Source organism: Anguilla anguilla, chromosome 5, assembly GCF_013347855.1.
Source record: "Anguilla anguilla isolate fAngAng1 chromosome 5, fAngAng1.pri, whole genome shotgun sequence".
Classification (NCBI taxonomy): Eukaryota; Metazoa; Chordata; class Actinopteri; order Anguilliformes; family Anguillidae; genus Anguilla; species Anguilla anguilla.
In genome coordinates, this window is record NC_049205.1 from 49,862,015 (window position 1) to 49,885,982 (window position 23,968).

The window sequence follows — 23,968 nt, forward strand, 5'->3', positions numbered from 1 at the left end:
TATTTAAAACACCTTCATAGAAGTAAGAATCATAAAAAAGCTCCAGCACCCAGTTGTGTTCCACAACTGATCACCACCCCTAAACTGTGGGTTCTTGGCTTGTACCACCTGGCCAAGCAGCTCCAAGGAACCACAACTATACAAGCTTACAAAGCAATACCAGTGGATAAAAATTGAGTCATATGGGGTACAGTGGGCTCAAGTCAGAGAGGATACATTACTGCTATGTCAGTGCTTACTTACCTTGTGCTTACTGGTTACCAGTTCTCATGAGAAATGTGCCTCTCCATTCAATGGCAATTGTTTTAGCTAATACATGAGCTAGGTGGTCAGCTAGCTAATATCTGCCCATTGAAAAGTAACCTCTGAAATATCAGGACTACTAGTAGCCTGCTATTGATTGCTTTTGCTGTAGCTTTCAGACATACTAGCTCGAAAATGGCCTTTCCACATTGCAATTATTAAATGAATAATATAAATCTAGCTAGCTATTGAATTAACCATTTCTTTCCCCCTGTAACAGATGACAGCTGGTTAGCTAGCTATGTACAGCAAAGGCATTTATTTCAGTGACAAAACTCTTTTGTAGTGGACTCACCTTGGTCTTTTTGTACATCTTGCTCTTGAGGTAGCTGAAGGTCCGGCTCACCTTCGTCACTCCCTTCCCTTCAGTGTCACTTCTTAAGGGGCCAGGGTCCTCTTCAGAGATGCTGACAAGAAATACATGCACTATATGAGCGATATGTTTACGTGACATAGTCATGTACTAAATGAGGCATACATTCACAACATTAGGAATACATGTACTATATGAGCCATACATTTACAACATTAGAAATATATGTACTATGTGGGGCATACATTCCCAACATATTACATGCACTATATGATACATAAATGCACAGAAAGAAATAATCGAACACATTTTTAATAATTGAGCAGCTGTTAATATTGTGTTGTGTAGATGTCTCACCTGTATCCCAAAGAACAAGAGGGACTGGAGAATGATCTCATACCTGAAAACAGAGAAAGATCAATGAGCTCATGCTGAAATTGCAGAGACAGTGGCAGATCGTGTATGCTAGCTACAGTATATCAGTAACAACATTTACTTCAAGAGTACTTTTTAAAAAAAATTGCTGGAAGGTTTTGCCGCTGAATGACAAGTTTTTTCAGACTTAGGTCAATCAATATAATATGCTTGCACTGAATTTCCCATTATTCATTATATTACAGTTTTGTTCAGAGCAGAGATTGTTCAATATTTTGCAGGGCAGAAATTACACATTAATTCTCACAAAGCAAGATTTAGGACATTCTTCTATCTTACAAGCCAGCAAACCTAAACCCTCCAAAACCATTTGGTCTCAAGCATATTTTCCTTGTAGCAAGAGACCAGAAACTATGGGAATAAGCCAGGGTCAGCACTGAACTCTCAAACATATGAACTTATAGGAAACTCTAAAAATAAAATTGAGTAATGCAAACAGAAAATAAATCTTCCCAAATCACCCTTCCTAGAATTATGTGAGTAAATACCTGACCTTCCCCAAGTTCCACAAAACACTTTCTTTTTTGCAGCACTACCCAGAATGGCAAGGCTTGGAATTTCTAGAACCATCTTACAGCCTCTGACAAGAATCAGTTTTAGGCATTTTAAACAGCTTCATTCCTGACTGTAAGGATTGCACAATGAAGAACTGCTATGAAACACTATTCTAAATCTACCAGCAGCATTACAATGGGTTTAGCTGGCATAGAGCTATATTAAACTGCACCATGCAAATAAGACTTCTTCACTTGATCTTTGCCAAGTCTGGCAGCTAATCCACATATAAACGGCATCAACAAAATTAAATTCCGGGAACAATGACTGTAACTAGGAGGCAGGCTGTTTGAATTATTCCAAAATATAGTTTTTAAGCACAGGAAGCAAGTTAAATGGTTATGGGGAAAAAAACTTCAGATATGACCAGCTGTAATCACTTAAAAGACTTTCTGAATTTCTTTGGTCTCCCTGTAAGACTAATAAGTGGAATAACATCTCCATTTACACAAAGGCTGCCACTGCAGTTATTGAAACTGGGGTGGATTGATGGCTCTTCCAGATGGGGGACCTGGAACCTAGTCGAAATCCTTGTGTTCTCCTGCTGTCTCTTTACAGAAGCAGTCATCACGCTAATACACATTCCTGTTTGTTTTTTTCCCCCCACACATTCATTTTTAGATCTCCATATCTGGTTAAGACTCAGATGTTATGACATCAACAGCATCTTAACCTTGTGGCTTACAGAACTTTGTCCACAATAAGCACAAAACATTACATACACATTTTCTATAGGGAAAAAACACGACAATTAAACAATAAGTATTACAAGTGTCTTTTTTTCTTATATAAATAATCAGGGTATTCTAGCAATAACAAAGCTAAACATTCTGTGACACAGACTCATTAAACTGATAGTGTTGCGTATTGTACATGCACTTTTTAATACCAGACAAAACAATTAGTGCACACTTAGCAGCTCCTAGAATCACAGAAACTAAAAACAGAAAGTTCAGAGGCTTCCAGAGTTCCAGTTCTCTTTTCCGTGAATACACCCACCATTATTCATAAACTCTGTTTAGGCCAAACAGATCCAAAATGCAGTATCTCATCTGTTTAACCTAGTTTGGGTTAACAGACCGAACACAATGCAATTTTGAGACTGAAGCCAGCAAGCCGGAAAAGCCTGTGTTGGCAATAGCGATAAGAAAAGCATTTAAATAAACTGCGTCATGTGACAAATTGTAAATTAGCTTATTTACAAAAAAAAGAAAAAAAGAAAAGTGGTTTAGTGACCTTAGAGACCTTAAACAAAGGGGAGATACACACGCTGTCACACGATTAGAGACGCTGTTTATCTGGGACCACGACATATCCTTTTAGTCACAGAGGGACGGTAGAACGGCAAGTGGGGTTTTAGGCACCATTCTCGGGTGGCGGGGAACGGGGGTATCGTGGGAGCGTACTTACTGCAAGACTCCTCCTCATCACTGGATGAAGAGCCAATAGAAAAGACAGTTTTAGATTTGGGGAGGATCGGAGAGATGCTGAAGGAGAAGGAGATTCGTCTCTTTGGTCGAGGCCGGCCCATCGCTGGGGTTTCCGTTCACAGGCACAAAGAAATCAGAGCACCAACGCGTTAAAGACAGCAATTGGTCTGAGGGACGTCACCCGCACCCACATACAGTACACTCCACGAAGGAGAATTCAGATTTGGGGATTCTGGGCCCTCCAAACGGAGGAGGGATTAGGAAGTGGGTACAAGGTAATGGGAAAAAACAACGGGGATAGACAGGTGGAGCCAGTACGAAAACAACCGGATACAGTGCTTCCTAGGACACGCACCAAACAGTTGGAGAGGGGCGAGATGTGGAAGGACCCATGGGATTGCCTGAGGTTGGACACCAAGTGCTACAGAACGTGACTGTCTAACAAGGGCCAGTGTGACCGCAGGGGAAGAGACCACTGAAGAAGAGAGGAGAGGGGTCGCCAGAGTTAGCCGGTTGACAGCTAGAGGGCAGCACTCACCGTCCGGCTCCTTCTGGCTGATGGTCACCATGGACACTGATTTGGTCAGGGTCAGGGGCAGGGGCAGGGTCATGGACTTGCAGCTGTGCCTGGCAAGGCGAAATCCTCCTGATATCTGAAGTGAAAAAAATATAAGAACAAGATTTTATATCAGCAATACAGAGTGGCTTAGAAAGCAATGGCAACACCAGGATCATAGGCTGGGCTCAATATTCACAGTTAATGCCAGGTTACACCAGGCTAAGTTAGGTTTAACCTGGCCAGGGTTCCACAATTACTGCATTATTTTGTCCAACAAGCGGCCATAGGCTAGCAGTTGCTGTTAGTGAGAGATCAGCACAAGCTCTCCTGTAGCACTATGTGCTCGCAGGCAGAGGAGCAAATGCTTTTCTTGCAGAACTCGCTGGCTGGTCCAGGGAGGTAGAGCTGTGACTGAAAAGGCATTTCCAAATTGGGAGGTAATAATTTGGAAATGAGAAAAGAACAGAAAAACACTTCCAAACTAGGGAACTAGGGACCTCCTGCAATGAGATCACTCGCCAGCCTATAGGTGGCAGTAGAGTGCAGTGCTGTTAACTGTGACAGCGAGGTTCCAGACGCACGCTTACCTGGCTGTCCAGACTGCTGCACTCCCCCAGGTCGGACTCCTGCTCCTCCTCAGTCAGGGACACCAGGGAGCCTCTCTCCTCGCTCTCCTGGCGCGGTATCCGCCGGGGGTCCCGCGGTGACGCCCCCTGAGGGGGGGACTCCTTCCCGCCCTGCCTGTCTGCCGCCAGGCCCTCCAGACTGTAACTGCGGCCAAAGCAGGACACCCAGAACTCAGCACGGCCCAAACTCCAACCAGGGCGATTGCGGCAAGGAGCCACCGCTCACTACGCTCGGATAACAGCACCACCCTCCAGAACATTCCACCGCACGTCTTTGGCAGAGTTTGTGGGATTTTTCTAATTCATAAACGAACAGGCTGTACAGTACCTTGAGTTCAGTTACCCAGGAGTACTTCTAATGTGACATACCTTAATTACTGTTCACAGTTTAGCAGGGAATTGCAAAACAGACTAAAAAGCACTGAAATAGTATAGATATCATAATTAAAATACAGACTTGAATAAGATGGACATTAGGCTTAAAACAATGTCAAATAGGACGGATATTACATTCAAAACATGATAAATATTGCCTGCTAAACCATACACTCTAATCTCTGATACACTGCTGTAAGTGTATGCACCAGTTCAAAGACAACCCAGCTAGGATAGGACACGTTAGAAGACAGACCGGCTCACACAGTCACTGGGTCAGGAGCGCAAGATTACACAAGACAGACCCAGGGGGCCCAACCCATGCACTGCAGGGGGCCCCTGCGCATGCAGCCTTTTCCTGCGGGCCCCTCAGGGAGCTGGCCGGCCACCAGGGGGGCCCCCAGAACCCCGTGGCTCGGGCCCAGGGCCAGGGCCGACCGCCCCCGGGGGGCCGGCTATGTACTCCGTTCTGGAACAAGTAGAGCACACGGCCCTGTCTAAAAGGGACACTGCCAGGAGATAAGGGGGGATGGAGCTGTGATGCTGGCAGCAAGAGAAATCTCCAAGAAATAAAGGACGGAAAACAACGTACTGGAGTTAAGGAGAACCTCATCCTCTTATTTATATTATATCTGCTGGATTAACATAATCAGCTATGCACGTAATCCCCATGACTGCAGCAAACATTTTAATCAAATGCTTGTTAAACATTGCAGACGTTTTTTTCCCCTGATAAAATTTACATTGAATCAGTTTAGCCTGCTTAATATGCTAATATGAATACTTATAACATTAAAAGTGAAAAAATTAATCAAATTCCTGCCTGTAGTGCAGACAGTTTTCAGATGAAAAACCTTTATGCGGAAACTCATAAAGGCAAGCTTCTTAATATTAATACTGCACCAGCACTAATTCAAAAAGTGGGTTGCTGATAAAGGTGACACTGGTTATTTTACACATTTGATACAGTGAACACACTGTCCAGCTCAGGTAATAGATACACGCTACCCGTTCACAGCGCTCTGGGTCCTGACACAGGAAAAGCCAACTCTGTAGTCACAGCTGGAGGAAATGACTGTCATGTGTCAGACTATCTGAATTCAAGTATCTCAGAACCGACATACTAAGAAAAGATAAGAAAGGGAGAGGGTAGGGTAGATGAGGGGAAGTGGAGGGTTTGAGCAAAGACACACACACAGACACACAGACACACACACACACACACAAAGCCATGCAAATTTTAGCACATGCAAAGCTGAGCGCTTGGTTGCACAAGGCCTTCTCTGTAGCAGGGTGGTGGGGGGCGGGGAGGGAGGGGGGTTGGGGGGGGGGGGGGGGATTCTTTGTAAATAGATTTTGGCCTTCCTGTGAGCTGCCACACCGTACCTTCTGCTACTAATCTCATCCGGGTCAGGACTGGGGGGGACTTCCGAGGGACACCAGCTCATACTAGGAGGGCAAGCAGGTGGGAATGGGCAGGACAGGTGAGAGAGACAGAGATAAGGAGAGGATGGGATTATTGGGATGAGGGAAATCAATGTAATGGTTAAACAGAGAGACTGGCGAGTCTGCATTCTTCAGATTTGCCCTTGCCCTTCAAGGCCACGTGTCCAGAATTGTTTATTTCAAATATAATTCAGTATTTAAATATGTATTCTGGTATCCAGCATGACTAGATTTGTAGAGGCACTATCCTCATAATATATATATATATGAAATGCGTAACAGTAATTTTTTAGCATTTCTGCTTGTAATTGTAAGTTTGGTTAAAAAAAATGTATGAATCAGCAAGGAAAAATTGAGTAATATCTTTGCAATACCTTCTCCTATGACAGGTGGGCTTCCCTTCCCCCAGACTTCGCAATGAACTGAAAAAATGATGGATGGAGAATGATCAGAGGAAAGAAGAAAAAGTTGAGAGGGATGACTCTTCTCTCAACTCACTGCAAACTGTGCATGAAATAACAGACTGACAAGACCCAGTACCATCAAAGCACGGCATTACCCATGATGCCGCTACATTGAAAAGAGCGACAGGTATTTTGCAAGGAAGAAAAAGGCAGGAAATGAGGTCACAGAAAAATAAAATGAAATGGTAGTTTGAACAAAGGAGGAAGTAGAATGGCTTTAGTTCCTCCTCCCCACCTCCACATTACTGAGAGTGACAGGAGAGAGAGAGGAAGAGAAAGAAGGAATTGACCTATCACTACTGTGTACTTGTATGAGATTCATATCTTTCTCCAATGAGCCACCCTGCCACCCCCTCTTCAGAAAGGACAGAACCTCACAGGACCTGGGTGACCTCTTTCATATAAGGCTGATTACAGAGCGGAGATGCTCTTTCTGTGGTAGAGAGGGAGATTACTAGAGACCCTACACCTACAGAGCAGATGGCCAGGCTTTAAGGGCATCACTGGCATCAAACACATCTGTCTCGCAGGGGATTATGGGAATTAATGTACACAGGCAACTGAATAATTAAAGAAATATCACAGGAAAATTCTTCTGTTTAGCTGTTGCATAACTAGATGCTTCTCCAAATATGAGAAACCACAGTTTAATGTCACAGTTTAGAGCTTTGTGGTTCCTGAATAATATCAGGGGGGACTGGCAGTGAGAGAATGTGTGGGTGACAATGATGTACAATGACCTATTATTATCACATGACTGAGAGAAGCAGCCTCCATGTGACTGCTCTCCCAGCCTGGTGTTTGTTAACCTAGCAGTGAGGGCCAAAAACATCAGAAAACACGACATGCCAGCCATGAGACCATATCAATGGATCCAAATGAAGCCTGTGTAGCAGATACAGTGCAGGACTGGCCAGGTTCTGTGACTCTGTGACTCTGTGACTCTGTGACTCTCTGACTCTCTGACTCTCTGACTCTCTGACTCTCTGACTCTCTGACTCTCTGACTCTGTGACTCTCTGACTCTGTGACTCTCTGACTCTGTGACTCTCTGACTCTCTGACTCTCTGACTCTCTGACTCTGAGTCTGTAATGCAGAGGGAGCTGGGGCACACACCTGCGTTGGTTCATCTCCCCTTCTCCTCCGGGGTTCTTGCCCGGGCCCCAGCTGTGTCGGCGGAACGGAGAGAGGGATCGTCCGGAGGAGCGGAGGATGCCCGCACGCACCGGCACCTCCGTCAGCCGGTCCTTCTCCTCCTCGGCCTCGCCGGCGGCGCCCGGCTGCCGCGCCTCCTCTGAGCTCCACCTCCTGCCGGCCTCCGCGTAGCTGTCGGGGGTGGAGCTGGGCGGGCCCAAGCTGGCCGCGTCGTCTGTGGAGGAACAGGACACAGACACCTCGCTGGTGCTGTCCCCCGTCACCGGCTCCTCAGCCTGTGGGACAAGAGCGGAGACTCAGACCGACTGGGCTGAAAACGGCAAAGCGAGCATTGTTGGGCTAAATGGCCTGTTCTTGTCATTATGCTATGCTATGCTATACTACACTACGTTATGCTAAGCTATGTTATGCTATGTTATGAGACTGCCCATACGTCAAAATACTGTGCCTTATTTATGCATTTATTAATGTCCACATTAATTATGATACATGAACACAAGCTATTATTATCTTAATGCCACTTTGTACCGATAACACACTGATAATAGCTATTATTTTTGAAATACTGACTTTTGAGTCAGACTTCATTTTGTTATGCTTATGCTACGGTAGTTCCAATTCATGTTAACATTAAGATTGGTCTTAGTTTATAGTATTCATTAATGCTGTTCTTTCTTCAGTATTGCAAATGTGAATACTGGTATTACATTTGGTTTTACATTATACAAACACCGATGCTAGTCACTGTAATGGAAAAGCACTCGCTCGTCTCATTTAGTCACGTCCGTGCTAATGCTAATGTGTCCACATGACCTGCTAATAAATACCCGGATCCCTTAAGGAGGTCAGTGCACCATGTCGCGGCTCCGAGCTGAGGAAGGGTGGGCCAGTTGAGCTCAGCGAGAGGACATCTGAGATCACACCCGTGGGAGCTAGCGGCAGCTTTCGCTGCGGCTGGAAAGGCTAATCCAGCGCGGCATGCCGAAATAGCCTTTCCAGCCCTGCGGCGTTACGTAAGCGGAGAAATGCACCCTTTGTGAAATTAGAGATGGGAGTGGGACTAGATCATTTCCATTCACAACGTGTATCATTAGTTTGACCGGTCTGAACGCGGGCCAACCCCGCGCAGCCCGAGCGGCTAACGGATGCGGTGGCTCGGAGATAATTGCCGCGCTCGACTTTATGGGGACCGGGGCATGGAAAAAAAAAAAAACACTTCCAGAACAAATGACTCAGCGTGAGGTCATGCAAAAATGAACATTGCACAGCTAACACTTTCTAGGCGTGAAGAAAAAAAAAAAACCTTACCAAACTTTTTTTTTTTTTTTTTGTATGAAACATTTAACCTGCCTGAAAACAAATTGTCTTTCACTGTCATTGTCCATGTTAAAGTCACTAATTTCCAAATGCTGAAGCACAGCAGACAGTGAATAAGGAGTGAAGGTCACATTATGCATTCTGAGTAAGTCTGACTGCACTGGTAAAGCTTTGAGGGGATGAGTTTGATGTCGGTTTGTAAAGAGACTGAGCAGTGAATCAAGATTAGCACTTTGTTAATGTTGAGCACAGGATCCAGCTCTTTGGCAGAGAGTGCAAGCAGCTGGGACAGGCCTAAGTGACTGGGATCGGAGCTGGGGAGACACAGGGGGTTTTGTTTGGGGCACGGGGATGAAAGGTCCCCATTCATGTGCCCCAGAAATGACTTCCACTAAACGTGTGTGAGGGAGGGGGGAGGGAGGGAGCAAGGGGGATGAGGTCATGATTAGCGCGCTAGCCCAAAATCCCCTTAGAGCAGCCGCTGACGTCACATGACATCAGTGCGGCACGACTTTGCGGAGCTGACCGGCACTCCTTGGCCTAGAGCTGGAGGCAGTGTCCTGACACAGGGCCTCCTTCAGCTTCCCACTGACCGCGTCAGCTAAATAAATAAAAAAACAGCTAAACTAAAGGAAAGGTGATTCAAATACAAAGCGATGTGCTGTAAAATGGTGATTCGACAGGGAAGCCGTCAGCTTTTCTTTCCTAAATGGGTGCTTTCAAGACGTCAGAAAGCAGGAAAGGGGGTGAGTTCAGCTTCACTCTCCGAGTTTATGAGGAACGTCCTGCAGGAAATGTAGGGACCTTTCAGTCATCGTTGGGCATCCCCCGCCCATGCCACGCCCCTGCTGTGACCTCACCTTCCTGAACACGCTGTCCTCGCCCGTGTCTGGGCTGAAGAAGCCATCGGCATCACTCCCAGAGTCCCTCTGGGTGGTGGATACGGATCTACCAGGTGTCGGAGACAGAGGGGATTCTGGGACAAAAAGGATGAGGGTGTCAGAGGGTAAATGTACGCAAACACCCCATGTAAACAGGACAGACCTACAAACAAACAAACATGCAAACTGCATAACAAATACTGACAAAGAAAAACAACATAAACACATGCATAACGAACACACATAGTAGCACACACAAGCATGCAATCACAGTAAAACAAATACATGTGCGGACACACACACACACACACACACAGTCACACACTTCTATATGTGAAACACAAAGCTCAACATACAGCTCAATGCCCGAGCAGACCAAGTCAGCCCAGTGGCTCTCCTGCTGCAATGCACTGGGACAGGATGCCAAGCCAAGTCTGCAGGACGGGCGACCCTTTTTTAATTCATAGATTTCTTTCTGTCATACGGCAGGAAGCTCCCCGTTTCCCCTGGGGCCGCGTGCTTTTTCCGCCCGCGTGAGACAGTGGAGCCATTCTTCAGCCTGACAAAAACACCGATGGGGCCATGGGAACCGCCGGCGGTCACATGGGACGGCCTGATGACACACACGCCCCCCCAAGAGCCATGACTGTGCCCGGGACATCAACAGCTGCTATGGCTGGTTGTGCAGTATGCATACGGCCAGTACGACAGGGCAAAGCATTTCCATTAGACATGAAGGACCATTTCCATCAGACGTGAAGGACCATTGCAGCTGAGAGCAAAAAATTGCAACATCTTGGGCTTGGGCTACACAGCTGATTCATAAAGCCACATAAAGACAGATTTCCTCTCAGCTCCTTGGATGTTATGACCCATCAGATGGTTTTTCCAGCTTTTTCAGGGCTACAAAGCACAAGCCTGTTCTTCTTTTAAGGGCGCTCGACTTCTAAATGCACCAAGGTATGTTCTGAAAATAACTCAGCAGTTCACATTACAAAATATTAAACTTGAATCCACTTCCACAAATATATTTTGCCTTTATTTAAATAGGTAGGCAAAGTGAGAACTCAATTTAAATTTGCAGTAATAATCTGGAGGAATAATGTTGGTATGGTTTTCAAAAGATATATATAGTTAATCACATGCACAGGGCTTGTTTGTATGTATACAGTAGATGTAGAAAGCCAGTTTTAATTAAATTTAACCACCATACCTGACATTCATTGTATTTCAAAAAGTACCATGGAATTGTAAATGAAGTCAGTCAGGACCCTGGTTAAAGGTCTCATCTGAAAAACAGTGCCCCCATTCGTTGGAGAGAGAAGACTGCCTCCTACTGGTACACAAATGCTATTTCCAGGAGGAACTTCACACCTATGAGGTCTCCCATTAAAGCGCAAAGTGTAAACCAAGCACAACCCTGCTTAGCTTCAGCAGTTCAGTTTGACATGAGAAGGCTACAGGCTGATATGGTTTCCGGCAGAGGTATCTAGCATGGACAAACTGAAAGTTGAAACTGAGAATAAAACCACACCCAGGAAAAAAGGGTTTATCTACATGTACACACAGATTCAGTGACTATTCCCAACACGGTGCTGAAATGCTTGGTTTATTAAAAATATGACACCCTGCTAAAAAGAGAAGAGGAGTGTACTTATGGAATGTGACAGCATGCTTTTAAAACACTGAAAATTCCCCAAAACATGAAAGTGACCAAAAAGTCCACCAAATTTCCAAACCTTTTCTCTCTCTCTCTCTCGCCCTCCCTCGTTAACTCTTTCCCTCCTCTGCTCTCATGCGAGCGTGACCATTGCTCACAGGTCACAGTGCGATGATGGGGAATGACTCGTGAGGGCTGACCCAGCTCAGAGCCCTCCGGGTCGCACGGCCGTCCGAAAACTGGCAGGAGACTGCGACCTCTGACAGCTGTCACACCTCGCACAGCTGGAGGGCATTCTGGGAGGTCTCTCCATTGACCGTCCCCGTCCCCACCCCCCATCCCCCCATCCCCTGCCCCGCATCCTGAGTGGCCAGCGTAAACCTGTCAGAACCACTGAACTCAAACATCAGCTACTGGAAAAAGGGGAGTGGCCTTCGCTGCCGTCAGCCAGGCTTGTTTTCATTGTTTCCATTACAGCAGCTCCAGCTAAGAAGCACAAGTGCCCAAGCACAGCTACCCTGTCCAAATTTACTCTGGCTAATTAGGTCTAGTGCTGTGCCGGGTCTTGAGTCTGGCTCTTTAGTCATAAACACTTCAGTGATATCCCCACAGAAAGCACAGCCCCTGTGCAAACACAATGACCAGGGACTGATGTCTTGCACCGGTCTTATTTTTGGCTGAATACATGCAACCTATAAGCAAGACAAGATTGAAGCACCACATCATACACACGAGGAACACGTTTTATGCAGCAATAAAAACTGGCTGTACTTTGCAAATCTCCAAAGAAATACCAGGCAAAATACCATCCTCTAAAAAAAATATATATATTTTAGTATACCTTTTTTTACAATAAGTTTTCCAATTAAAAGTATGTAAATGCTTCATAAGCTGTGTAAAAATACATTCAAAGACAAGATCAAGAAAGAAGCACATAATAACCTCAGAAAAATTATTCGGGGGCCAACAGCAGGCGGACAATTTCCCCACTTCAAAGCGTGAGCGAGGCTTTCCCAGCTGCTTCAGAAGAAGAGACCTCAGACAGGGGCATCATTCAAACCCGCGGTGGGACTTGGCACCACGTGCCGTCTCCGCCGATTTTAAATCCCTCCGCAGCTGAGCTGTGCCCCGGCAAACACTCGGCTGGGATCCCCGGGGGGGGCGCGCTCAAACGACCCCACAAACACCCCCTTTGTCCTCCCGCCGGCTTCTTCCTCCCGGGGATCGGAAACCCGCGACTCAATTGACCTCGCCGAGCGATTTCCCTCGCTTTCGAGCGACTAGCGCGTTACCAACGATCACCATCGCCTGCGACCCAACAGCAGCTTCATTTAACCGAGCCTTCGGTTTGAGAACGAGGCCAGAAGACCAGACGGCGGAGCGCAAACAAGCAAAGAAACATCGACACAAACAATAACCCAAATCATTTTCACTCGCGAGAGCAAACATACGCAAAATACGCCTTACATGCTCTTCGTGCTGTTTTCAAGTGTATCTGAAAGTCTTGCAACGACGTTTAGCGCCTCGAGAGCTCATAATTATTCATGCCACAATATTTGACAGCTTTAAGTAGAGCGCACTTCCCTTTTAACTCGCTTGCGTTTCTGCTGAGACTAAATATCACCAGACGCACAAACTCACACCCACACACACTGCAACTCGTATGCAATATGTTGACCTTCGGTTGTTATTATGTGCTATTAATCCCATATGTGGTCCTACCAGGGCACTCTGGGATGGGCTTCTTCTCCAGAAGACTGGGATCTCCACAGGGATCGATGGAGTAGAACGGGTCCTTCTCTCTGTTAATCTGAAAAGAGAAAGAGGAACAAGAGCTTTTAAGACTGAGGCGTCTGACCACTTCTCACCAAAGTCTGCACAACACGTTCACAATGGTGCTTTGCAGTGACAGATGAGAGTATTACAGGTTAGAGGGCTTAAGCACAAAATTGCTTCCATTTACATATTTCAACAACAAAGAGGATAAAGACTGCGTGGATTCTCACATACAGGTTCCACAACCCATGCGTAAAAAACAAAAAACCTGTCTTGTTTTTGTGTCATTTTACACCAGGTCAAGACAAATTTAAACAATAACAAAACTACTTTTTCATTCTGTGACAGAAAGTCATCAGATTTTCTTTTAAGAAAAGTTTTTTTTAGTTTTCATAGCGTTACTATTGACGGTTTCTGGTTTGGAGAAATTAGCCTAAATATTTTCTCCTACCACAAAAATTCCATTTTGCATATAAAAAGAGGGGGGATATTTGTAAAATGTAGATATTTAAGAGTTTCCAGTAACAGAAACGGCAGCATCCCTCTGGCTGAGGTCTCACACAGTCGCTCTCGTGACTGGGCTTTCCACTCCCCCGCGGGCGTGTCGGATTTCAGAGGGAGCCGTCGGCCCGCGCGTAAACAGCGGGAGAGACTGACGTTAGCACAAGAGCAGCGTGGGGGACGCCGGCCTCCGACGGGCTCCAGAAACGGCGGCTGTAAGCGCGGCGTGCCGAGTGGTAAGGGGGGGTGCTACACGGCCCTAAAAATAACAAGCAAGCAGCGAAGAAGTGCGCCCGCTCACAGTTTCGAGGAGAGTTTTATGGTCAGGGCCACGAAAACTGTGTTAACTACAACAAAAAGAGGAAGCTAACAGTAACAGAGGACTTAGAAATACAGCCGTTCTAATGAGGGTGTGAAATATCACATTCTAACATGGGTCTTTACTTACAGGAGATAAGTACATGGAAACAAGGTTTATTCACATTCACAGCAGGGAGGGAGTGTATGGAGGAGTCCGAAATGGTGAAGAAAGAAAGGTTTATTAAATCAGACTGACAGTGTGCGAGTTCCTGTGTCCACTATTTCCTACATGTACATTCAACGGAGCCTCACGGCGAGGCGGAACATTCCGGGAAAGTGCCTGCTTTCTGGTCGCCATTCGCAGTGCACAGGGCGGGGTCGCCGCCGCTCGTACGACCCGGCCTCGCGGGCAGGCGCTCTCTTCCCGCGCTGCGTGACCCCGAGCGGCGTGATGGCGGCCGAGCCTGGCCCTTTTCCCGCCAATCCCCCCCCCTCCTCGCCCCACGCTCACGTTTCTGCCCGGAGACAGGGCGCCATTGTTCCGCCCCCGGTGGGGACGGACACAGGCTCAGTGTCCGCGGCGGCCGTGGGCCGATCGGAGCGGACGCCGCGTCCGCACGCTCCGTGGGCTCCCACACAGACGCGGGCCGGCACCGAAGGGCCAACAAGGCTCCCCTTATGTCCCTCTGTGCCATCACAATGGCTCTGCCCAGCAAGCTCGTCAAATAGCACGCACACTGTGATGCCCGTATCAATCTTTCAGAGGCACACAAAGGGAACATTTGAAAATAATGAGCCTTAATGTCTTAGGAAAACATTCAACGGCAATGAGCTTGGTAAAACCACAGTTAATCTGCTCAGACCACTAAAGCTGTATTAATCTGCACTTTTCAAAGGCTGCCACTTACACAAGGCAGGTACTTGAAGATATGACGGTCACATGGAATGTTTCAAAAAGCTTTTGTCCAAAACAAAAAGCGGTTGGTCGTACGTCCGTTTATTCACAACATTCAGAAATCTACAAATGTAAGAAAATACAGTTGAATTTTTTTATTTAAAAAAAAATCACAAAAAACCCACTATTTTTTTGACCAAATATGCACAAAAAAATATGCAATTATCAGCACAGAATAGTTGAACAGTAACAACACGAACGCCATTTACATAACTGTGACTAGAAGTCAGATTCCAGGAGAGTTTTCCATGTACAATATACAGAGACCATATGCCAAGGTGTGACTGTGTCCCAGATCTACCTCTGAAGTGTGGAAATCTGGGGGGAAAATAAATAAATAAAAACCTGTCATGGAGTGTGCCTTTTACCAAATCTAGATTGTGCAACAGATGTTTTCATAGTCTTAAAACATCATAGAAAGCAAGTAGTGTGTGCATGTCTGTGTGTGCATGTGTGTGTGTGTGTGAAGTTGAAGACCCATCTTATGTGAAAAGCTGTATACAGTCTTGAGCCTCCAACCTGTGTTCATGTGAATGTGATTTTAGGTATATGGGTATATTTTTGGTGCGTGTGCGCGTGTCTGCGTGTGTGCGTGTGTGTTCCCGTGTGTGTGTTCTTTTCTGTTCCCTCTCAGTTAAAGGCAGCTGTGGTCGCGATCTCACCACAAACACATGTCAGCTTCTGTTAATGAAACTAACCATAAACATCCCCAAAGCGCAAGCATTTCATTCGACCACCACCACAAACAATATGAAAGGGGCTCAGCTCAACATCAACAACCCACGTGATACTGTGTGAGCGTGTGCTTTTATGTCTGTGCATGCTCCTATGTGCATGTGTGTGTGTGTGTGTGTGTGTGTGTGTGTGTGGGGGGTGGGAGTGTGTGCGCACGCACGTGTGTGTGTGTGTGTGTGTGTGTGTGACGCGCATACATAAGACTTGTCTGCAGAACCCAGTATCCCACAAATTGCTCACACACAGGAAATGGGATAATTATGTCCAGCCTGGGGCTCTGGTGAGAGGGAGCCATGATTCAATTTGCTGCCATCTAATAATGCAGCATCCAGCCTGAGAACTCACAGCTGATTTGGATGCAGTTCTGCTCCGGCACTCTGTCATAGCCAACAAAAACCTATACTCTTCTCAATAATGTACGGCCCATTCTGACAAGCTCTTTAAAAGTGTTTACTCATTTTCAAACAGTAGTCTTTTTTTTTTATTTATTCTTTTTTTTTAACAGAATAATTCTTGGTCTACTTATATGCTGCATAGCTGATGCTTTTTTTATTGACAGAAGTAAAGCCAAAAATATCAGGACCTGTTTGTTAAAAAGGAAAATACATTGCTTGAGATTAATTCTCAATTTCTCAAAGAATTCTCAAATTTTTTCATATTTATATGCTGTAATGAATACATTATGATGCCACTATATCTGTATCAAAATGCCTTGCAAAAAATTTTCATGGCGAGTCCGACAGATATAAAAATGGGGGGCATATGCTGAATTTATTATTCAGTTATAATCAATTGACAAAATTAACTGCAGCCCATTCAAGGTCATGTAAGAACTTAAAATTTGTGCATTTTCGGTATGGCATGTGTGCGTGTCTGCATGTGTATGCATGTGTGTGCTGGTGGGTCAAATGTGCATGTTGTTCCCGACGATATCGCTCCAGATCTGTTCTGCTGCACGTGAAAGCAGTTAATATTTCTCCCAGGCTTGGCTTAATTGTCTTTACACCCCTTGAGGGTCCAAACAGAGAGCTCTGTACAGTTTAAGAGCAATTAACAATACACAACGCCCCATTGAGGAGCCCTCCTTCTCAGCGCTGCTCTGAGCGCGCTCTGTTTGCCCCGGGCACTGCTGGCCAGGGCAGGAACACTGAGCTCTGTTGTCCTCAAGTCAGGCCCTGGGCCCCGGTCGCATAGCATAGTGGGTAGATTCCCCAGAAACACACACACACACACGCAAACAAGCACACACACACACACACACACACACACACACACACATGCAAACAAGCACACACACACACACACACACACACACACACACACACACGCGGTTCAGCGCCCCTTCCCACCAAAAGCCACACCGATATCAAACAGCCCCCCAATACACGAGCACAAACATGCTGATGATAAAAAGACCTCTGCCATTCCTGAGCAGACCACATGAACAGGCCTACACACCACACACCCGAATCCACCACAAACACCGGGGGGCGATTTCAGCGAGGAAGCCGCACGACAACGTGTACGTCTGGTGTCAAGATGGCTGGAGGTGTGGAGGACATGTTCATACCAGTGATGCGCCAACAACACCTGCACACCACCCACACACACCCACACTCACACGCACATGCACACACGCGCACACACACACACCTGAGAGACTGGCATTGATCTACCATGTAGCCTTCACATAAACATCTGGGAGCTGTCTGGCTGGCATCCACCCATCACACACACACTTGAGATTAGAGACTCTGGTATCTACAACTCACTGTGTGTGTGTGTGTGTGTGTGTGTGTGTGTGTGTGTGTAACATAAAATATTATTGAATTATTTGAAATGAAACAATAATATATTTAACATTAAAAAGAACTTGTCACAAAACGACACCAAAGATGTTGATCTGAATTTCAGTGAATTGGACTAGAAAACGTCTGATATGTACCCTTTTTACATGTAGGTCCCCCCCTTGATAAATCTGCCTCATAAATTAGGCCAAGCAGAAATGCAGGAAGCACATTGCATGCATGCCTGAATGCTAAAATTCAAAAGCAGCATTTTATATTAAAATATTCCTGTTCATGTGGCTTGCCAGCTCCAGTGAAAATAGACAGTGGATGTCTATACAAGTGAAATCCATGGGCTTGCATACTGTACTGCAACTGTTACCATATAACAGCAACAATACCTTCACAGAACTACAGACATTTTGGTTGTTTTACCACTTACATAACCTCCTGGTTTCCCATGAATTTAACGTGTGTGTTAGAATTTGAAATGAGCTGTGTCAGTCCACGGTGGCCATATTGTGCCTGCCAACTTGTACTTGTGGACATTAGACAGAACATGTGTACACCAGAAATGTTTTCACAGCTGTCCCACTGGTCTTCAAACCACTCCCAACACGCAATATCAGAATTTCACAAATAAATACGAGAAACCAAATTGATTTCAAATGCACCAGACCCTGCTGCAGCTCTGTGAGTGTCAGGATCAAGGAGGACAAAGATACCCAATCCCATAATCCCAAAGTCCCTCCTGATTGGCTGAAGGCTTCTCTGGCTTAATCCTCCCAGGATTCCCCACGGCACACCGGTACAGTGCTCCGCTGGCCTCAGGCGAAAGAACCGCCACGTTAGGTGCAGCTCAGGGCTCTTCACCTTCAATTCACGGGGAGAGCAGCGATACAGACAAAGCCAAAAACCTGGGACTGCAGAGAAAACCGGACACCGGTGGGCAGGTAGAGACGCCCAATACTACAGAACGTACCCAATAAAAACACATATGGTTTAAAAATCAGGGGTCATAGCCCTGGCACTTTATAGAATGGCCGGCATGACTTTGACACAGCTAAGTAGTTTGGTTGACAAGCAGACACAATAAGAAAACTGCCAAACGATGAAGACAGATGGATCAATTAATAGGAGCACTATAAATAGATGTTGCCGTCCGGGACGGTGTTTTCGGTTGCTAGGGCCTCGGGAACCATTTAAGAAATGTTTGTTTTCTTGGCCTGGAAGACAGCAGGCCTCCGGCTCGGGTGCGAGTGTGAGAATGGGCTTTTCAAAGGCGCGCTGTGTTATGAAGTCACTTTGGCCGCCCGCCCATTTCCATCCAACCGCCCAGGCTGGGAGCCAGAGGAAACCGTTAGGAGGAGAGCGCTCCTTTTCCCAGACCTCCGCCGAGCGCATCCTGCCCCTCACCGCTTGCTCTCTGGGGCCCGGCAGCAGGACCGGGCCCTGCCGGAGCCTACGTCAACAGCCTCCTGCAGCTAAAGCCCATTTCCACCAGGAACCATTACTTTGTAATAACACAAATCATTCCAATACAAATGACCGAAATAAAGTGGCGTAGCCATGGTGATCGGTTTGAATGAGCCGGGATGAGGACAGATCACTCTTGGCCTCGCCAGTGATGATACAGGCCTGAACAATTAGTGCTGTGCTCTTTCTATGCTCTTGGGAAGCAGATCTTTATTGACTGGCAGGTGTGTAAAATAATAAAATGGTTTGAACAATGTACAGAACAGGATTTATCAATATAGTTATCGCTACCCTTCTCAGTGGAAACAGGCCTTTAGACAGTAATGGACTGCGTTTATATAGTGCTTTTCACAATCTCAAAGCCCTGTACAGCGAAAGGGGGGAGGCTCACCTCAGCCAACACCAACAGAAGCAGTTGTTGAAGTTATGCACCGAGAAGATGAAGCTATGCACCAAGCAGTCTCGCAGTTAAACAGGGCAAGCCTGCAAAGCAGAGGATCTTTGGGCCTTGCCCAGGGTGACTGCAGGGCTCCCTTTAACCGTTAAAACCGAATTCCTCCAGCGGCATCTTCCGCCTTCCCTTTGCCCGGTGACTGACGGGGACGTTTGATGGAACGCAGGGCCGAGACGCCGGGATGCCAGCGCCACGCCCGCCATTCCGCGCGAGGAGATAACGCATGACATGCTAAAGTGCCCGAGGCGCTATCGGGCACTCCTAATCGACAAACTGGCTGTTGCCATTGAGAACAGAGACCACTGAACATACACGCACCGGGGACTGGCATTCTTCTGCCATTCTGACACACCGCTAAGAATGAAAAGAAGCCCAGCAGCAGGCAGAAGGAAAGCAGAGCCTTATTTAAAAAAAGGAGCGATGAGCATTCTCCAGTCATGACCTGTCCAGCACTAGCCACACCAACACACCACTCATATCGTGCCATAACATTTCCTCCCTTAACACATACTTGTGCGAAAGCAGGGATCTACTCATAATGGTTCTACTGTGAGCAGTTATAACTGACAGTGTTAAGCCACATTTGCAACAATCCGGCCATCACAACAATGCTAGCTCTGTAGACTGGAGCACTGCGAGCGATGTTGGGGCGATCAAAAAAACCGTCATGGTATGGAACACGCGTCAAATATAATGAATTCAACGCTTATCGTGCCATTATCCAAATGGCGGTTGTAACTGACAGTGTATACCCACATTTTCCAGGACTGCAGGCAGTACAAGGCTAGCTCTGTAGTGCACGGCACCGGGAGCGAGTGAAAGAAAATCAAGTATGCATGTGGCGACAGAACAGGATCGCTAACAGAATTAGCGAAGCTTCAAAGAGACCCCCAGAGAGACGAAACTCCAACCCAAGTCAACTTCTGCGAAGCATAACGGTTCCTGGGATCTGGTCCGCAGGCCCCCCATTACGGACCCAATAACAAACTCCACCCTAACAGCACGCCCCGCCGTTCCGAGCGTGCGGTCGTCTGCAAATGCGAGACGCTCCCATCTGACTGCTATCGAGTTTGAAAAGAGAAAGGAGAAAAAAGAAAAAAACCACCACACGCATCCCTTTCGCAAAAGCTGAAAACAGGCAAGGCAAATCATGTGCAAATCAGGCAATCACAGCGACTGTCCATTTCATCGTTTGAACGGGCAAAGTGTAGGCAAAGACAAGTTTAAGGGGGAAAAAGTAGGTGATGAAATTCTAACGCCCCTTAGACAATTCCTTAGAGGCTTCATGCATGAACTGGGGTAGGCACGTTTTTCCGCTAAATGAAAAATGAAGAAAAACAAACCCGCCAAAAACCCGTGCAGACCGACTCGTACCTTTATCAGGACCACGTTCACCGCCCTCTCCCCTTTGGAACACAGGCTGTACCTCCGCTTGTGTCGCTCGTACATCTTTTCCTCCGGTGAAAAGTAGTGCTTTTGAATAGCAAGGCTGTAGATTCCAACATGAAGCCCCGACCAGTGCAGTCCTCGCGGAAGGCTTTGGGAAAACTGAGAGGCTCCCAATCCTTCACATCTGTGCAGAGAACCAGCCTCTCGGCTCCTTCCCCCTCCCTCCTCCCTCATACGCTCTGTCCCCTCCCTTCACCCCTCTCTCTCCCTCCTTCTCACCCTCTTTTTCCCTGCCTCTCTCTCTCCCTTTCTCTCTCTCTCTCTCTCTCTCCCCCTCGGTCTCATTTAGTTGAATCTCTCTCTCGCTTTCTCATTTAGTTGAATCTCTCTCGCTCTCTTGTTTAGTTGAATCGCTCTCATTTAGTTGAATCTCTCTCTCTCTTCCTCTCTCTCTCTCTTTCCCTCCCTCTCTCTCGCTCTCTCTCTCCCTCTTGCTCTCTCTCTCTCTCTCTCTCTCTCTCCCTCTCTCCCTCTCTCGTTGAGTTGAATCACAGCGATGAGCTCAGTTCCTGAGCGGCAGGAAGAGCCCATCCACTGGGACAGGGCTGATAAGGCATCCATGCGTGTGATGAGGCCGGCGGCGATGCCCGCCGACAGACAACGCCAGTTTAATCACCGCGCTGTCCTCGGTGCCCAGCGCGGCATCGCCACGCCCGGAGAAGGAAGGGAGATAGACGCTTCCGCCAGAAACTGCGATTTCGCGTTTCACCGACGACATTGTCACTACTTCCATTTGTTTAGGCTTTCCAAGAAGATTAAACAGATAAAAAAGATCCGTTAAATGACAAATGATTCAAAAAGGTTATGCGAATTTAGTAAATAGTAGGTAAAATGGCTGCCTTTAGTATGAAGTAAGAAGATGTATTTTTAAACTGACAGAACTACTAATACGACCAACTTCATATAAATATAAACAAATAATATATAATAAAACTTCTGTATATGACAACTGAATACAATAGTGTAAAGTGTTAAAATGTGGTTAAAATAAAAACGTAATTCAAATGCTAACGTCATATACAAAATAACAGAAGACCAAAGCCAGCACATCTGTGAGAATCCTCCAATTCCCAAACCGCTGGTACCATGGAAATCAAACCGTAAAACGGAAGAACAAAAAGCAGTTACACAACCAGGGTCCTCCTAATATTGCTGCTATTAAGTGAACAGTGGAAAGGCAACTTCAAATTGGAAAATCAGAATCCCTGCCAAACTGTTACGGGGCTGGTCTCTTCAGAGAGAACACAGAAAATCAGCCAACTGAACCTATGAGGACAAAAAAAATTCATGCTTTCTGCAAAAAAATAAATAAAAAATTTGCTTGCTTTGTTTGGTAAATGACTGCAGAGGCAAAAGTTTCAGAAAAATTCATTTTCAATGGATAGACATCACACACTAATATTTCCATAGTGCATGTGAGCTCAGAGAGGTAAAATGCTAATAAAAGGCAGTTGGGTGACCTTTCCCGCTCTTGAGGAGCGAAACCCATTAACCTTTAACTTTTAACATGATTTTCCAGGCGGAATGACCATTTCTTTCCATGTCAATAAACCCCTAAAGCTGCTAAACGTTCTGCTGCGTGTTCTGGTATCCTGACAGAAGCACTCAATTCTCCCTTCATTATCTTTTATATTCACATTGTAATCTGTACTCCTATGTACTGACACACACACACACACACACACACACATGCACACAGACACACACACACACACAGACACACACACACACGCATGCTGCCACATGGTTTCCTGCTTTCAGTCCCCCACCCCACCCCCTCCTACATGACCCCTCCCTGAGTAAACACTTCCACATTTCCCTGGCTTCACAGGCTAGCGCTAACAAAGAGCTCGCTTCTATTTCCACCCACCAGACACAAAGGAGATCTCCTGCCTGTCCCAATAAAAATCATTTGATTAACTACTCCTCTACTAAACAGACATAGCCTTAACATCTTACACAGAAAGTTTGCCATGTTACTTTAATATTATGTTCATAATATTCTCAAGGTCAAAAATTAAAACTGACTACCCAGAAGGAAGCGTTTACGGTTTATTAATTACATTCTTTATTATACATTATATACATTATTTATTCAAAGTTGACTAAGCTATAGTATAAATGAATGTGCATGTGGAGTATGTAGTCTTTGCAGAAAAGAAAAGAAAAAAGCAATGAACACGAAACATGTCAGAAGACACAGTGAATGTAGTGAGGAGAGAGGGGGATTGAAAAGTCTCCTTTTTTAAGGGTAAATTACACATTTGCCTGTCTGGCTCTGGAACGTTCCTAAATGCATGTCACCTGTTGAATGTCCAATCACAATTTCGGTCTCTCTCCAGGCTGGGAGAGAAGGGGAGAAAGGTGCATTGCACTGTGGGTAGTAGTGCTTGAGCCCACAATGAACAAACAGCCATGAACGGACCGAGCGTGCCAGGCCCACCAATGATTTGGAGCCTCAGTTCGTACGCACACCCCAGTCCTCCTCAACGGGCAAACGACACTCCTGCAGAAACCGCATGCTCTGGGAAAACAGACTCTCCTGCCCTCTGGAAGTGACTCCATCGCCCGCTCCCTGTTATTTTCGGCGTACCGCCCTTGCCCCGCCACTGCCAAGAGCATAAAGTGAGTCACTCACCTGTTACTGGGCACGGAGGGTGGTTCTGTGAGAAAGTTAACCCCAGGCAAAGTTTCTGCTTGGACTCTCGTTCCAAGAGTTTATTAATTAGCCTCAGACATGCCTGCCATTGAATAACTGCAGTTTCTGGAACCTCAAACAACACCCTTTTTCTCAAGGGTTGAGGTATGGATAGTTACTAACCTAGCTATTCACTTCGGTTTTCAATGGCATACATACGGTTAAGTTAAATTTGTGAGGTAAACTATTGACCATTCGAGAGTATTCAGTGGCTGTGACTGACACGTAGGCTGGAGTTTGTCCCCACCTGATGACGTGTGCTTTGAAGTGACAGAGGCCTCAGACCTGTCAATCCTTCATTAGGGCTCAACAGTCGAG

At 46.2% G+C, this 23,968-nt stretch overlaps 1 protein-coding gene across 6 annotated transcripts in view; it reads right to left on the minus strand.

The window, feature by feature from the left end:
• The window catches only part of LOC118228237 (A-kinase anchor protein 13-like), a 102,325-nt gene that overhangs the window by 21,918 nt on the left and 56,439 nt on the right, over nt 1-23,968 (minus strand). For 3 of the 6 annotated variants that reach the window (XM_035419590.1, XM_035419591.1, XM_035419589.1), the window contains exons 9-18: nt 13,242-13,329; nt 9,839-9,954; nt 7,623-7,936; nt 6,417-6,464; nt 5,983-6,045; nt 4,183-4,366; nt 3,575-3,689; nt 3,017-3,139; nt 974-1,016; nt 599-710 (exon numbers count right to left, since the gene is read on the minus strand). In XM_035419590.1, coding sequence (XP_035275481.1) covers nt 599-710; nt 974-1,016; nt 3,017-3,139; nt 3,575-3,689; nt 4,183-4,366; nt 5,983-6,045; nt 6,417-6,464; nt 7,623-7,936; nt 9,839-9,954; nt 13,242-13,329 — 1,206 coding nt within the window. The remainder of the gene's footprint in view (nt 1-598; nt 711-973; nt 1,017-3,016; nt 3,140-3,574; nt 3,690-4,182; nt 4,367-5,982; nt 6,046-6,416; nt 6,465-7,622; nt 7,937-9,838; nt 9,955-13,241; nt 13,330-23,968) is intronic. The other 3 variants (XM_035419592.1, XM_035419594.1, XM_035419593.1) reach the window with 3 other exon arrangements.